The sequence below is a fragment of the Seriola aureovittata genome, chromosome 18, assembly GCF_021018895.1.
Source record: "Seriola aureovittata isolate HTS-2021-v1 ecotype China chromosome 18, ASM2101889v1, whole genome shotgun sequence".
Taxonomy (NCBI): Eukaryota; Metazoa; Chordata; class Actinopteri; order Carangiformes; family Carangidae; genus Seriola; species Seriola aureovittata.
This window is the reverse complement of record NC_079381.1, coordinates 11,934,686-11,951,051: the sequence shown is the minus strand read 5'-3', so window position 1 is coordinate 11,951,051 and position 16,366 is coordinate 11,934,686. Positions and strand designations below refer to the sequence as shown.

The 16,366-nt window shown below is 39.2% G+C and overlaps 1 protein-coding gene across 1 annotated transcript; it reads right to left on the bottom strand.

The window, feature by feature from the left end:
- Nucleotides 1-188: 188 nt before the first annotated feature.
- pde6b (phosphodiesterase 6B, cGMP-specific, rod, beta) lies at nucleotides 189-11,119 on the bottom strand. The gene is made up of 23 exons (XM_056403811.1): nucleotides 11,015-11,119; nucleotides 10,513-10,824; nucleotides 8,487-8,639; nucleotides 7,101-7,190; nucleotides 6,734-6,874; nucleotides 6,546-6,620; nucleotides 6,356-6,420; nucleotides 6,056-6,122; nucleotides 5,884-5,931; nucleotides 5,607-5,756; nucleotides 5,214-5,357; nucleotides 4,933-4,998; nucleotides 4,595-4,744; nucleotides 4,271-4,378; nucleotides 3,992-4,101; nucleotides 3,255-3,342; nucleotides 3,048-3,148; nucleotides 2,832-2,939; nucleotides 2,693-2,756; nucleotides 2,509-2,583; nucleotides 1,509-1,592; nucleotides 1,098-1,251; nucleotides 189-784 (listed from the first exon to the last, which is right to left on the bottom strand). Exons 1-23 carry the CDS (start codon nucleotides 11,117-11,119, stop codon nucleotides 726-728), a joined length of 2,517 nt encoding a protein of 838 aa, XP_056259786.1. The 3' UTR covers nucleotides 189-725.
- Nucleotides 11,120-16,366: the final 5,247 nt, after the last annotated feature.

Genomic DNA, 16,366 nt, shown 5'->3' with positions numbered 1-16,366 from the left:
GTATCATTTTGGAATACTGGAATATATGTACAGTAATTCAGTAATAGTTCAATCAACCCATTAGCTGAATTTACATTCTGAAACCCTAAAATTAATATTACATTAATGTACAATATACAGTATGTTTGAAAACAGCGCTCCAAACATGATATACAGTCTACAGTGACATGGACTTTGCAGTAAAGAATTACTTGTATAGAACGTTCACTCTTAACATAATACATAATCCATAATCCTCGAAATGTCAGGAAACAGGTACTGTGTGAGGACGAGTGAAAACCTGAGATTCAAAAAAACACTGATCTCCTGATTCAAATTTAAAAACAAATAATTTTAAGACAGGTAACTTTGTTTAAATGTACCCTGAAGTAGAAGCAGTAGTCATGACTGGCAGCTTCTGTTGTTCTTCAGTTAGTGTTTTTCCCAGATGTCCTGCCTTGTTCTGAATTCATATTTTGGCTCACCTGGTTAGTGTCCCTTCAAGATAAAAAAGGATTCTCTCCTTGTTCAGTTTTTTTTTTTCTGTTTGGAACCAGTTTCTCTGAGGAAATACTATTGGGGCTTTGTATTCACTCGTGTATCCGTCTTCCTTACTAATTCATTTTTTTCCCCCTTGGCGGTCAGACTGAGTGGCTGACTGGTTGTGATTCTGAAGGTAATTCTGAAGTCAGTCTGTTGTGAGCTGTCCGTGTGCACCTCCATCAAGTTCACAGCTTTATGACCTTCTAGCACACAGAGCAGGTCTTGGAGCCAGAACCCCCGGCGCTGGGGTTGTTTGCAGCAGCTGGAAGACAAAGAATACATCGGTCAAAAAAAGTCAGTATATTTGTGAATGAGGAAAATGCTAATGGTTAAATGGTCAGTATTTTGTGTTGTGGCTAATTTCAACATATAAAATGGATAAACACACAGCTATATAAAAGCACAATTGAAACTTTTTGGCTTTAATTTTCGTTTGGATCTTGGCTCTGACTCCACATTGAGCCACACTTTGAAACAGCCACCAGATGATACAAAACGCCAGAACAGTAACATCACGTTCACAACTTTCCAGCAATTCATTGCAGTTGTGTGATTATTCCAAAGAATCACTGCACCTTTACTGCCGGAAGCTGCCTCTTTGGCAGCCTTCTCTTCCTCAATAACTTTGAGTTTAGCTTCATACTCTTCTTTTTTAGCATTCCACTCCTTCCTGTTATTGAGGATGCCGTCCAGCATGGGAGTGATTTGTGGGTGGAAGCGAGAGAACTCCTGCACAGAAAAGGGTCAGAAACAGATAATGTAGAAAAAAATACATCAAAGAAAACATAACAGTTAAGGTAAGGGGATTTGTTCATACTTGTTCATGCTCCAATGAAAATACTGTTAGTGGGAACTCCATCATCAACTGGCCCTTATTTTTATTTTATCAGATTGTACAAAGTTGCACAATAAATATTAAAATGGACCCGGACCCCCTTTTTTTTTTCAAGTAAACTGAAAAGAGTACAGTCAATGTGAAACATTACCTTGTAGACAAACGTGCAGACAAAGTCAATGAAACCACACTGTAGCTTTGGAAGCTCAGCTGCCTTGTTCCTGTCCATCATGGGCTGGTGGGAGGGACAGAAACAGTTTATAGCGCTCAACATATCAGTTCAGCACATCAGTGACAACTGCTGCTGCTCAAGTGATTGAAGACGTAATGCTTCTGGCTTTGTACAGTATCTTTCTACATCACTACCGTTGCAAAACAACTTTCAACCATCACTGGCAGCACTCGAGCACGTGAGGGAGGAAGAAGAAATGATGCACCATCTTGAATATTGTGGTGTTTTGTTGTGTTAACATCCTTGCGTTAATCATTGCCTGAAATGATTGAGTCACTAGATTCGGGACTGGATCGACACTCGACATGTGTAGGTGTAGGCTGGTTAGACACACTACAACAAGATGAATTTATTGGGTTCTGTCTTTACCGACCAACAAAAGAGTTATCAGTCTGTCTGTACCCCTTGCTTCTGGATGTGTCGATAAGGCAATTGTCCAGAGGATAGTCTGAAGTTACCAGTCAACGAAAAGCAAAGGCTTGAATTTTCCTGAATCCCGAATTTGCCACATAAATATGAACAAGCAACATAAACAGTGATACCACTGAGCTGCAATGAACAGTCTCTGATCACAGAAATATCAATCGGCAAACATTTTGATAAATTGATTAATTGTTTTAATAATTTTTTTAAAGCTACAATGTCTGGTTCCAGCTTCATCAATGTGAGGATTTGTTGATTTTTTTCCTGCACTATATTATTTTAAATGAGATATTTTGGGCTTTTGGACTGCTGCTACCAAGGACTCTGAGAAAATGTGATGGGGTATTCATCACCATTTTCAGACATTTCATCGATCAAACGATTGGCCGACAACGTAAATAACTGTTAGTTGCAGCCTGTACCACGGACAGCCTACACAGTTATTTACTGGTATTAACATGTGCACATTCTCTCACACATATACAATTCAACTCACAATGGGTTGCTGTTCCAGTACTGTCCTCTCCAGGTCACCCTGCTCCCAAAACTCTGCTGCTACAGACAAGGCAACCTGAAAGACGTACACAAACACACACACACACACACACACACACAGGACAGTCATCTTTAGAGAAACAGCTTTGTGAGACTTTGACTTTTGAGATTTTTGGGCTTCTTACCTTGCTCTGCACCTCCCAAGGCTTGGTGATAGCAGACAAGTCACATGCGGTCATCATCATAGCCCTGGAGTGGAAAAGATGTCAAGAATCAGAGAAATGTCAAGGAACAAAGAACTTTGTGTGTGTTCGTTCTACTCACATGACGATCTCCTTCCTGGTTGTTTCTAGAGACATGAAGTCGACCCACTTCTTTTCATCCTCGTATGTGTGTGAAAGGTCCACGATCTTCTGGAACATGGTTCTTTTCCTAACAAGGTACATGGAGAGCAAGTATTTCAGTCGTGTAGTTTTACTGTATAGACTTGAAGAGAATGAACAAGCAGGTGGAATGAGTAAATGAAAAGATTGTGCTGACTTGAAATAAAGAGCCAGGTCAGTGGCGATGATGGCAATGTCCATGAGATGAATGACATGGTCCACCTGTCGCCTGTGAAGGTTCTGGTAGATATTCAGTGACTGCAGGTGAGATGAAAGGAGAGTCATCGGTAATAGTTAGCGACGAGGAAGAGGATTCAGGACTGCACAGGTTAAGTTATTCTCTAGTTCTCCTCCTCTTTCTCACCTCATCAGCCAAGAGGAACTTTCCAAACTCTAGATGGTGTCGTTCCAGGATGGAGGAACCATGTAGCTTGGCCAGAGGGTTACCAGATCTGAAATCAGCAGGATTAAACATGAAATTAACAAGAATCACCAACAGCTTCAAGTATCAGGCCTCAGTCTTTGCAGGCCTGGCTTTAGTCACAACTGAATAAAATCCTATTTGCAGAGACTTGGATTGTCATACAGCTGAAAGGATTAACACACATTAAAAAACTCACTAACATTTATGTAAGAAGGCCGTATTTCAGATCTACACATAGGCACATACACGCACCATTAATGTGCACAATTCTGAGGTCCTTTAAACTTCAATTACCACAGAAAAATGATGTAACTGACAAAAGAAGAGAACAAAAGAAACCTGGCATGGTGTTCACTTTTGAAAGATCTCAAGTAAGTTTCAAGTCTCTGTAAGTTGATTATCATGCTCTATGAAAATGAACATGATGGCACTGTTGAATGTTTGAAATCCAAACTAGGAAATATTTTTAAAAATTTAATGAGAGTGTCCATGTGAGAAAAAGAAGCTCTTTATACATTCAGCATGCAATGATTATTTAGCATTGCTATGGTGCTGAGACACAGTAGTGCCATTCTTGTACATGGGGACTGATGTTCCCTCCGTACATCATCATTGTGCAAAGTTTAGGCTGGGTTGTGTTTCTATTAAGAAGTGAAAAAGCTCCCATCAGCACTTACTTGACTTGGTACAAGTTGTTTGTCCCTCTGTGATCAATATCATGCAGGAAGCCCGCAGTTATCATGGCCATTACCTCCAAGTCAGTGTAATACCGCTTCAGCATCCCCGTCTGAACTCACACAAACACACACACACAAAGTGGCCCAGTAAAGAAAATACACAAAATCCGTAACACAGAAGAGACTAAAATGTTAATACTTTTTAGACCTTTATGTATATGCAGAAATTGAAATAGCTTCTACAGTAAATGGAGGCTAAAATGATGCACAATATAGTACCGTTAATAGTGTAAACATTGTCTGTCCCACGTTGAAGCCATGGCGCCAGTTGTGGTAGGTGATTCGTCGGTAGCCTTTACTGACTGAGTACATGAACCGAACCAGCACCTGAAAGGGCAGGAGAAGACAACCAATGAAGACATAACAAACCTGTTGCACACAATCTGAAGATATGAAGCTTGTATGTATGTGTGTGTGTGTGTGTGTGTGTGTGTGTGTGTGTGTGTGTGTGTGTGTGTGTGTGTGTATGTGTGTGTGTGTGTGTGTGTGTGTGTGTGTGTGTGTGTCTGTGTCTGTGTGTGTTTATTTGTGCATCTAGATCACCTCTTGAGGGACCTGGAACTTCTTGACCACCCCGACCTCATAGTACATCTGGATCCCGCACTTCACCAGATCCATCTCTGTGCAGTTAAAATCTGAAAAGCGGAACTCGTAGATCTCAAACTTCTTAATCAATGGAGGTAGATCTTTTTTCTGAGGGGGGAATGAACAGAAAGCAGATTGGGACACAGCACATTCGTTGCACTAGCAGACAGACGGGTAAGTGTAATGTCACATTCCAACATATTTAACTCAAATTTGTCACCTCTTGCAAGGATTAAATACTACTAATAGGGGGACACATTAAAAGACATTAAATTACAATCAAGTCTCAGTATTACCAGCATAGCTAGGAGCTCATCCTCTTCACAATCTCTGGGTTCACAGCCGTGGACCTCTCTGGTGTTCTGGGAGAGACGAGAAAACCATTGAGGTTGTATACCTGAATTTACAAATTAGTTAAGTCACAAGTACAGAGGTAGTTAAGCCTCACAAAGTGAAACAGTCCAACTGAACACAGAGCGTGCAACATTAAGCTTTTTTAAGTAGACAAGCTTGAATGTGCTACGTGCACACTGGACTTTTTGATAAAGCCAAAATTAAAAAGGTATGAAGTACTGACCAGGATATTCTGAATCTCATCATCCCGACATTTGACATGGTAGAGCACCATGTCCTGAGCAATGTCTTTCCGATTCTCGAGCTTGTTCATTTTGTCATAAGTGTCGGTGTTCAAAACTGACCAGCCCAGGAACTGGGTCAAAGCCTGAGAAAGAGGGAAATCAACAACAGAGAGTCAGGAGCAGCTCAGTGTGTATCCTACAGCCGGTACTGTGTCAGTCAGATGATTCCACAGACAAATACAGATGAGTATTTTTTGGACTGCATCCCAGGGAGTATAATAGGCTATATTGAGTAGAGCTGCAGTGTATAAAATTACAAAATAGAATTTCATTCAATGACAAAATGTAATGTAAGAGTGATTGATTAGTTAATTAGTTAATTCATTAGTTACCTCCATGAGCTGCTCATCCTGATCATCAAAAGGCTTTCCATCTTTTCTGTTGTAAAAAGTGGCCACTCCTACTATCTCTTCTTTTTTGTTGACAATTGGCAGCGACAGAACATTTTTTATGGTCCAACCACTGCTGTCAAGTGGCTCAGTCTGCAACATTGGAACAATAAGTGAAAATGTGACACTTTTTGAACCTCCACTGAGATCCCTGGACTTTTATTCTTTTGGAAAATCATTTCTGTTGTTGTTTGGTGTTTGGCCTTCTTAACTCTCTTACCTGAAACTGGAACGTCTCGTCAGCAGCTGCGTTCATAATGTTACAAATCTAAAACAAAACAAAAAAAGGAAAAGAACAAACTGATCAAATGGGTTTTATGTGTAAATGCTTTCAGTTTTAGTTTTGACTGATTCAACAGCTTGTTGTAATGTATGTAAAAAATATAACTCACAAAACCACTCTCAGCAACATAAGTTGGCAGGCCGCTGCTCAAGGCCCAGTGATCTGCAGGTGGATTGCTGTGTGGCAGACAGGGGAATAGACAAGTAAGCAGGTATGTGACCACAGATTGTGTCCAAGCTGTTATTGGGCAACTGACATTACTGTTTTTAATCTTAATCTTTTAAACTTCTTCAATTAGTTCGGCAGTTTAAATAACTAAGGCTGTATTATTGTTTTTTTTTGTCATATTTCCTGCCTGGAATAAATATTCAGACTGAGGCAAACTTGAAAGTGAAAATATATTACTTACGGTATGACTTTGATGTCTTCTTTTCCATGTAATATATAATCAATCACTTTGTAGAAAATTACCTCCTGAAGAAAAAAATGAAACAAAGAGATAAGAGTAGAAAAAAGATCAAAGACAACGTCAAATTCGTAGATATCTTCTACAAACAGAGCGCTGACAACAATGTTAGATAAAGACAAAAAAAAAGTACCCTGCCATCAGGAGTTACAGGACCAGAGTAAGGTGGCTGCTCTCCCATCAACACAGGCCAGATGTCAAAGAATTCCTAGAGGGAGATAGAGACAAAAAATGCAAAGAAAAAAGTCATATCTTGAGAATAAATGCATGAACACAAAATGTGGGATGTTATATGCAAAAACACAAGTATAAACAAAATACCTTTTCCTTTGTCATGTCCAGTAAGCCGACAGAGTAGCGGTCACAGTTGAGGTAGGCTCGGACTGTGTACAAGGCTTTGTGAAACTGTCGCTCAATATCTGTCAGCTCCTCAAATACCTTGTTGGCAGACCATAGCAGCAGCTATAGGACACACACACACACACACACACACACACACACACGCACACACACACACACACACACACACACACACACACAAACACACACACAGTACATTAGTCATGTGCAGCATTCAGTTCACGCACGAGTCCATTATTATTTATTCAGCCACCACAAAGTAAATGCATTGGTTTAAAATAAAATGTTACTGTATTTGTGTATCTGTGCACATGTTAATGTCCTTTACCATTCCTTTACGTGTCTCACAGCTGTGCAGGTAACTCAGATGGTAGATCTTCAAGTTCAATGAGGCAACTTTCAGATACTTTAAAAAAAGCTAAATGGACAAAGGAGAGAAAAGAAAGCGATGTAAGGAAAATAACAGAAACGATATGTACGTTATGAGACAGTGATGTGTGATGATCTCAGATGCAGTTTAATCTGATACACTGCAGATGTGGATAAAGAGATTACGTGATAAGGTGTGAATTAAAAAAAAAAAAAAAAAAACACTGCAGCATGAGCACCACCTAAGTTTGGATCAGTCAATTTTTTTTTTGAGGAGTTGAGTAAAATCAGTCTGAGTTGAGTTGAATGCTTATTCAGACCGTACGGTGAATATTGGTGAATCGGTGATACCAGAGAGTGCAAAGGAACTGCATGACTCAGAGGTTACTTCAAAAGCACAATCATTTCCGTTTATGACAAAACTGAAGTGAAAGAAAAGTGTAATGATTTATAGTCAAGTCTTATCTCCAACAAACCAGGGAGTTTCCTCCTTAAACCACTTTTTAATTCCTTGTCTTTTGTCTTCTTTTGGTTTCTTCCATTATCTGTTCATGTTAGACTTGTTTCATCATTAAATATGTAAAAAAAATACCAGCAAATTTATTCCTTGTTTAAAAACATGTCAAAAAAAGTCCATTATTCCAGCCATGTTTGAAAATATTTCATGTGTTAATGTGAAGGTAATGATGATATTCAGGAAGATAACAACTCTGGCAAATACAGCGACAATATAGAAAAAAATTATAAATAGCAACCAGTATTTATTTACAGTACCAGTCATGGGAAAGTGTGTAAACTTTTGAGTGGTACTGTATATTCCCCTTGAAGCACCACCAAATAGTCTGACTCCTGCTGCTGTTATTCAGATTCCAGTTTCTATTTGATTTTGTCTGTCCAGTAGTGATGTCATTAACCTGCTGTGGTTCCAGGTCTATTACTGACCAGTCTTTACCTCAGGCTTATTTCTATTTTAAAGCTTAGTTTACTCCTCGTTGGGATGACATCACCAAACGTGACGGATTAATGACCTGACGTATATGAACACACTATGCTCCACGTCGTAAACACTTTAATAATCTACCGGTAGGCTCCAAGGGAATTCCCCCAGCTGCAGTAACACCCTTAAAGTATCTCGGTTGTCTTTCACTATTTGATAGGATATCAATGTCCAAAAAGAGCCACAATTAAAAACCTGACCTTTTACTTTAAGACTAAAGCAGACAGTTTATGTTGAAGAAACTATGATTTTTTATGAGGCCTCTTTATATGTTGCTTTGAGTTTTTATGTGCTCTTACTGACTGTGTGTGTGCTTTGTGCATGGTATCATGTGTGGTTGGGACTCACGTCTTCGTCCTCAGCAGTGAAATGTGGTCCTGTGGTCTTGTTTAGAGCCATGATCACTGCCACCATGTCTTTACCGTTGAGGATGGGCGTAGCCAGAATGTTCTTGGTCTGGTATTCTGTGAGTTCATCGACAAATGAGCTGAAGTGCTGGTTCTAAAGGAGAGAAAACATTATGATGATTTAGTACATGTAGAAGTATATTTGCAAACACACTTGTGACACACACACACACACACACACAATTTTGTTTATGTTACATTTCAAATGCTCTCAGTACTGTTACTGTGTATAAACACACTTGAAAAAAAATGTAATTTATTTAGTCATTTAATTTAGTTCTAATAGTTTAGTAAAGATCAGAAATATATTTACGTATACTTAGTACTTACAAAAGTGATGTCTCAGGTATGAGTGTCAATGTCTGTTTTAAATGCCATGTTGTAGAGAGGTAGCTCTATAGGCCTAAAATATGCAGTATACACTAAAATCAAGAATCTGACAAATCACTTGCAATGACGTGTTTTTAAAAACCTGAAATCACCATACTGAACTTGGCAAGAAATAATTATCTGCCTTGGAAGAAAGCTCAGTTATCAAGATGATTTCATAGTGAAACTAGAGTATTTATTTGTAATATACAACACATATTTATTTGGGCATCTTTGAACCTGACGTAAATGTGTGCCCCATTAAAATCTTGATGTAAAGGTGCAGTATGGACACACTGTATTGGGGCAGTGTAACGTAAACTAGTTTTGATCTGTTTTAGATTCCTGCTGACTGCTGACTAAATGCCAGAGGCGTCTAATCCACAGCTAGAGCAGAGGCTGATGGGATCTGGAAATAAATGGATTATGTCTGACAAGGAGATTTACACCCTTACTTGGTCAAGTATAGATACATGTTATCAACGCTTGTTTTACTCTGGTCTAAAACCAGCCAGCACTAGTTATAAAATCTAAGTATATTATAATTCATGAATACATACAAATTTAGTAAGGACATGTCATTGGCTATAATCAAAGTGTAACATCTGTTCAGTTTTATATAATAATATGCATGAATCAATTGTTTTTTACTGGATAAACAGACGAGTTGGTGTAAAACTCCAGAAACTATGTTTTAAACTCTGGCTTTCGTTGTGTCAGCACTACACAAAACCTCTTTACAAAGACGACAGTACTTCTGCACCTCGCAGTGTGGATAACCATCCCACAAATCATATCTGCATGAGAACATAGGATACTGATTGGTTGATCAATTGTATAACATCACAACAGCTCACAACTAATAGGTTGTTTTTATTAAGAGGATGAGTTCACACATCTGCACAGGTTTCATCACTGTATGCATTTAGTTAAAAAGCCAAAAATATTTTCATTCCATCCCAATGAAATATCCTTTGACTGTTGCTCTGGGTCTGTCTTTTGTTATTGCATTACTGCCTTTTCCAAATGCGAACTATCAACGCTTGTCAATCTGTGACATGTTATTTATAACCGTGACCCACATTTATTTTACTGGGATGATTTCTGGGGGAGGAGAACATCGGCCAGCAAAACTTGCTGCAGCTTATTTTTAGCAGATAAATTCAAGGAGTGAATTTACTCTTAAGTTTAGATTAAAGAAAAGACTCTGAATTCTGACCTAATAACATAAGATTCTGCCGAGAGTGCAGTTTTAACATCTCCAGGAGCGCCGTAACAGACGGACGGGCTGAGTCACATTTATGAGTTCAAATGAAAATCACGACTCTTATGTCACTCTTACTCTTATGAGCTACGTTAAAAGCTATACTAGCTATGAAATTAAGATTGAATTTTTAAAAAGATAAACATTTATTTATCAGTTAAAGCCACCATGTGTGGGATTTGAAGACTGAAGGCTGTGGCGACGCCTGGTGGTAGAGTCATTAATAACACTGTGACTCAGTTTTAGAGTTGCATAACATCTGTGCTCCAGCCTCACTCCAAGCTTTGATTTAGTGTTCAATGGTGCATTTCCCCCCCTAGGCCCCCCCTCTTACCTCTGTGACATCTTTCACATTAACAGTCTTCTTGGTCAGGGCCACGTGGCCGACTATTCCCATGTCCAGCGGATAGACGATCTCAGAGTCTGGTGGCACCACACAGTCGTCCAACTCCGAGTCTGTGCTGACATTGAAGAGCCTTGTGGCAAGCTCTCCGATGCCGTTCCGCTGCCGGTACATGAACAAGCTGCAGCGGTCAGCGTGGATGAGAGCAGTGATCCTCTTCAGGATCTTGAAGACCACTTTTTCCACGTTGATGTTCTCCTGCATGTCTTTGATCAGGTCATACATGATCAGGCTTTCCTCAACCTTGAAAAAGACATAAAAATAAAAAAAACACCCACTTTAAGATTTTGGTTTTAGTAAAGAATATTAGGGCCTTCATAATCAATACAGAAGTTTCCCAAAGTTTGTACTGTATATCTATAGGTTTATGTTAGGTTAATCCGGCTGTCTCCTTTTTCCCCTCAGACACAAGAGGAGAAATAATTTCATTTACCTGACTGAGCTCCTGGAACTGGCTGATCTTCTTGGAAAAGTACTGAGAAGCAAACGCAGGATTCCCTTTGAGGAACTTTTCCACATCTTCCTTTTGCGCACCCATGGTTCCTTCTTCCCCCTCTTCTCTCGAATGTTCCTGTCTTCTCCCTCTTCAGCTCAGTGATGGAGCTCCCGATCGGTCCAATGCTGCTCTAAATGAGCTACCTCCAACTTTCTCTGAGTAAACAAATAACAGACTAAATAAGCAAAAAACAATCCACACAGCTACTGGTTCCTTTATCCCCTAAAGAAAGAATGGATCTTACCCAGTTATTGCACAGCAAGGGGGAAGACAGAAGTGGGCACATTCAAATGCAGGTTAAAAAAAATAAAATAATCCCCCCTGTTGGTGGGATGAGCGCACTGAGAGAGGGAGAGCCCTGAGGAGAAGGCAGAGGGCTGAATCCAAACAATCCTTGTGTCATCAGCAGATAGTGCTGAAGGTTAGCAGGGATCTGCCCATGCTAAACTTGTCAGCTGATCATCTGGTAATGGATATGGGGCCAAATGATCCAGCCCCCTGTGCACTTCAGTACCGATACTGTACCACCACAGTACTATTCGCTGAAACACACTGAAAATGAAATATTTGCTGTAAGGAACTGTACGGATATATTATGAAAGCACGTCACACAAAAGGTGTATGACTTAATACGATTCTCTATAGTTACACAACCTTTTTCTTTTAACAGCACTCAGGTGCAAATTAAGATTTATTCTAGATGTACACTGATGATGAGTTCAGATTGATTTATTCAAATCAAATGTGTCTTCTAGGTCTTTCTCACAGGTTTTAAAGCTCCTCAAAACAAAGATGATAAACTGCGTTTGTACTGGTTTTTCTGTAAACATCTGTGCTGTGATGAACCCCCACTTCATTATAACATTTATACTGAATGTACAGAAAAGTATAAGTGTAAGATACAGTACATACAGATCAGTGTTAGGTATCTGCAGTATATTTCCCATATTTTTCATCTCGTATGTATGATCTGAAGTGTACAGTCTCTCTCACTCGTAGGCCTACCTGCACAAGCTCTTTAAGTCCTTATTAAACAAGGCCTCCTCTGGCATAAGCCCTATTTAGTTAGGACACTAGCTGATTATCTCAGCACCCCAACTCTCCGTCTTTCTCCACATGCAAGCTTTAATGCAGTCTTTCTGTACTGCCTTTCTGAGTTTACACAACAGTGACTGGTATCAGTAGATTTAGGAGACAAGGGTCTCACCGCCATTGATTTTCTGACAAGGCTGAGGTAGTGAGGCCAAGTAGAAGCTAGATGCTAATTTGACAATAATGAGATACTGTCAGCAACAAACACACAAAGAAACAATGTGGAAAAAAAGATGAATATAAGAAAAATCTAAGAAAATGAATCCTTTCATTCAGAGCAGGAAGGACCTGTCTATAATAAGGTTTCATAAACATCTTAAGCAAAAGGTCAAATAGATAATCTGCTTCCACTATAATAGATTACGGCAGAGACAGAGAGAGAGAGAGAGAGAGAGAGAGAGAGAGAGAGAGAGAGAGAGTGATTTGATAAGATAAGAGTGATGTATTTGATGTGTACCTGCGGTGTCTTCTGTAAATCCACAAACAGTATCATCTGAACAGGAATCATGCTGAGGCAGTTATTTGGGCCTCCTGGGGGTTCACACTGTGCTTGTCCATTTGATTTCTCCTCAGTGCACCAACACTTTTTCTTTATTTCACATGCAACCACAAATGTCAGCCTCATGGTGGCACCAGAGTATCACAAAAGTTAGTAGAATTCATTCTCTGGGGACCATGGATGTGTGCACCCGATTCGAGGGCAATCTTTTTTTTATCAGATCTTGAGATGTTTGGACCAAAGCAGTGACTAACAGTCCAACATTGCTATATGTTGGACTGCTATGGCTAAAATAGACATGTATTTGATGTGCAAAAATTACATGTCTTTACAGACATTTCACTTATTGACAAGATTGATCTCTCCATCTAAAACCTTATTAACACTGGCAATTTTGAAAAATGCACATCCTAGATAAATTTTTTAACAACCTGCTTTATACCATAATGATTACGGTGAGTTAATGTAAATGTTTGACTTATTCATGCTGAATATGTTTGGTTAGTTTGTTTACACTGAATACTTTTCAAAGTGTAATCAGTGATCATTGGCTGCTTATTGTCACTCATCCATCACACATTTTACTCTCCCAAATAGAAGTCATATGGGTCATTAAAGATTAATTCACATTTGTTCCAAAATCAGTGCTAACAGGCCCATCTGTACTCTGAAACTGTTCTTGAATACTGTAAGTGATCCTCCTGTCCAGACTGCCAGTGGCGTGATCCATTCCTAATGATTATACTGTTTAAAAAAAAAAACTGGATTGGCAGTAGAAGATGATCAGTATAGACGACAGGAACAATTACATCAAATGTTTGATTGCACGTATGAACATGAGGGTATTTTTAACAAGAGGCCAAACCTACAATAAGCCAACTTAGATTTAGTGATTACAGTAGGTAATTATGTAGTCAGGACTGTGTACTACCACTGTACATAAGGGACAGGGCCACAGGCTAAGGACTCACAATGCACGACTCAACAGACAGCGATCAAAGTCAGGGTCTTCAATTCAGGCACGGTCGATACACAGGGTCATCAATAAGAACAGGCAGACAAATCCAATCGGCTAAGGCTAAACTACTGGTCAAAAAACTAAACGGGTCAAAAACACACCAGGTAGGACACGGAGAGATTGCTGGAACTTTTGTTGCTAAGAAAAAAGACGAATCGGAGCACGCAGAGGACGGGAAGACAATGAGACACAGGTGCAACACATTAGGGGCGGGGTCGACAATCACAGGAGCGGGAAACACATGATGGCAGGAAGTGGAAATCTGGAACGAGAGGAGAGGTTATACACACACCAAAATAAAACAGGAAGTGAACTCCAAAAATTAAACAGAAATACACAACCTAACGTAGGGCGGGACATGACAATAATAGACCTCTTATTAGTTGCAATGCTGACATGCACCACAGGATGGCGGCAGACCCATATCTTAGAAGCTGTACCCATGAATGTCCTCACACACCTCTGGTTCATGTGGGTGTTTTGACTTTTGCTTGATTAGATGTCTCCTAGGAAGTTTGTGGCATGCACAGAATAATAATGATAACTGGCATCCCTGCCTACTCTCCTGGTAGTTTTTATCATTTTGGGGGGTATTTTCTGCCTTTGTTAGGGCTGGCAGTACAAGGGTTACATCACAGAAACAATTGAGCAAATGGAAACAATTAGTGTGAAAGTTATCGATACAAAGTAATGGATCTGTTCAATGACTCGAAACAGAAGGAAGCTCTGGCCTGGTGGAAATACACTGTAAAATATGATATTCTTCCTTTCACACATGCCAAACACGGGGTCACAACCCCAGATACCAGGAAATATCTCCATGGTTTGTGAGTGGCATGCTCAGTACAAGCTTAAGGTTTTAGGCAGAGGAGGTTTGCCCAGTCGCTGAACGTGACAGTACTTCAACAGATATAAACACAGTAGTCATGAAGATCAACAGAGGGTGTAATCATCCTCTTAGCTTTGCCCCGGGTCTATCCTGGTTACCAGCCAATCAAAATCAGCTGATGGTCGTGACCTGAGGCCTGCTGAAATGGTCTGTTGATGAAGCCATGTTTGGGCTCACAGACATCGTCAGATCAGAGGTTAATTTATATCAGGATCAGTAGAAGTACTCCTTCATCAATCTCTCATTTGTTTCCAGTAAATGGACTCAACAACAGACGGGTCACAGAATGACTTTGTCTGTGTAGAACTTTTATCATCAAGTCCTCATATAATTCTACTCATTCACACTACTAATTTCTGTGGTCCATTTCATAACCTTGGTACAAATGAATATACTAGTTTTACGTAAAGTATTGAAAAATAGAGGAGTGGTATTTCTATATGCTCCCACATTAACATCCAAAATTTAATCAATGGAATTAATTGTAAAATCAGTCTAGCTATATAAAGGTGTATAGTAAGTCTATTTCTGTCAATGATCCATTTCAGGCAACACAAGTAGGATTATTGCACTGAGCAGCACAGTCGGTGGAAAAAATAGATTGTCTTGTCTTCACTGGCTTGTCTGTATCCTAAATGAGGAGACTGTTAACTATTAGTGTGGTGTGAGACTGTAGTGGTCATCTAATTATTCTATTTTGTGTATAAAAGTAAAAGATTAAAACTTTAATTAAGCAAAAATATATAATAGCAGTAAAAACCTACACTTGGAGAAGACTATAGGTATCATTACGTCATATATTATGACAGCGGTAATCTCATGTGACCAGGGTTAATCCAGGAAATGAGAGTCTCGTGGTTCACCACAGAGAGTCTGTGTGTAGGTGCAAGACCGCGTACATGAAAAGTTGTAGTTACAATGAGTCCCACTTCTCCTTTTGCCATGACATTTAAGAGAGCGTGTTCTTTTTTGTGCCGAAATCCTTCTCAAACACAGTATAGTGTGTATAAGCCCTTATCTAACTGTATTATGAGTGTTGCTGTTATTATTAGCTGATCATCCCATTATTTGGAGAAATTTAGACATGCTTACCGACTGTTACTCACAGGATTACAGATTGATTGTTCAACCAAAAGAAGATAAAATAATAGTAGTTCAGTTCTTTTTAGTCTCTCAAATAACAGGTATCATGTTATTTATATCAAACTGAATTTACCAAATACATTAACCATATACACTAGAGGTTCATGGTTGCAGTGTATGTCTGCGTGTGTGTGTGTGTGTGTGTGTGTGTGTGTGTGTGTGTGTGTAGGCTACATGTGGAAATGCTGTACATTTTTATATTGTTAGTAATATTCATAATTTTGATTTAAACTGTTTTTTTAAATTCAGCTCTCCTTCATTACACCTTGTCATAGACTTTTTTCTTATTGTGAGCATTTCTGCAGTAAATCACTGTAAATAGTTCTGTTAGGGTTTGGACGTGAGCAACAATGTGCATGTAGTGAACTCATAACTCCTCATGTAAGATGAGATTGTTTTTACAGCTACACCATAACATAAGTTAATATTGATATGTTACATGCATCATTTAAATCTTTCAGGTGATGTTCTCTGACTGTGAATCGTGCTTGTCTCGGCGCATGTGCTGAATCTCTGAAGGTGTAATTACTGACTGAATAGCTGTTTGCCAAGAAATGCCATGTCAGGAAAATTCAAATGTAAATAAACAATTTCGCAGCATTTAAGCTTCTTTTTTTCTTGATCCTACACAGGCGTGGAAGTTTTTCA

Excerpts from the sequence above, each read along its gene's own strand:
- pde6b (XM_056403811.1), bottom strand. The coding sequence starts at position 11,119 with ATGGGTGCGCAAAAGGAAGATGTGGAAAAGTTCCTCAAAGGGAATCCT. Across the intron at positions 5,757-5,883 it reads ACGAGACGTTCCAGTTTCAG|ACTGAGCCACTTGACAGCAG; the intron begins GTAAGAGAGTTA and ends CCAATGTTGCAG. Across the intron at positions 1,593-2,508 it reads TACTGGAACAGCAACCCATT|CCCATGATGGACAGGAACAA; the intron begins GTGAGTTGAATT and ends CCCTCCCACCAG.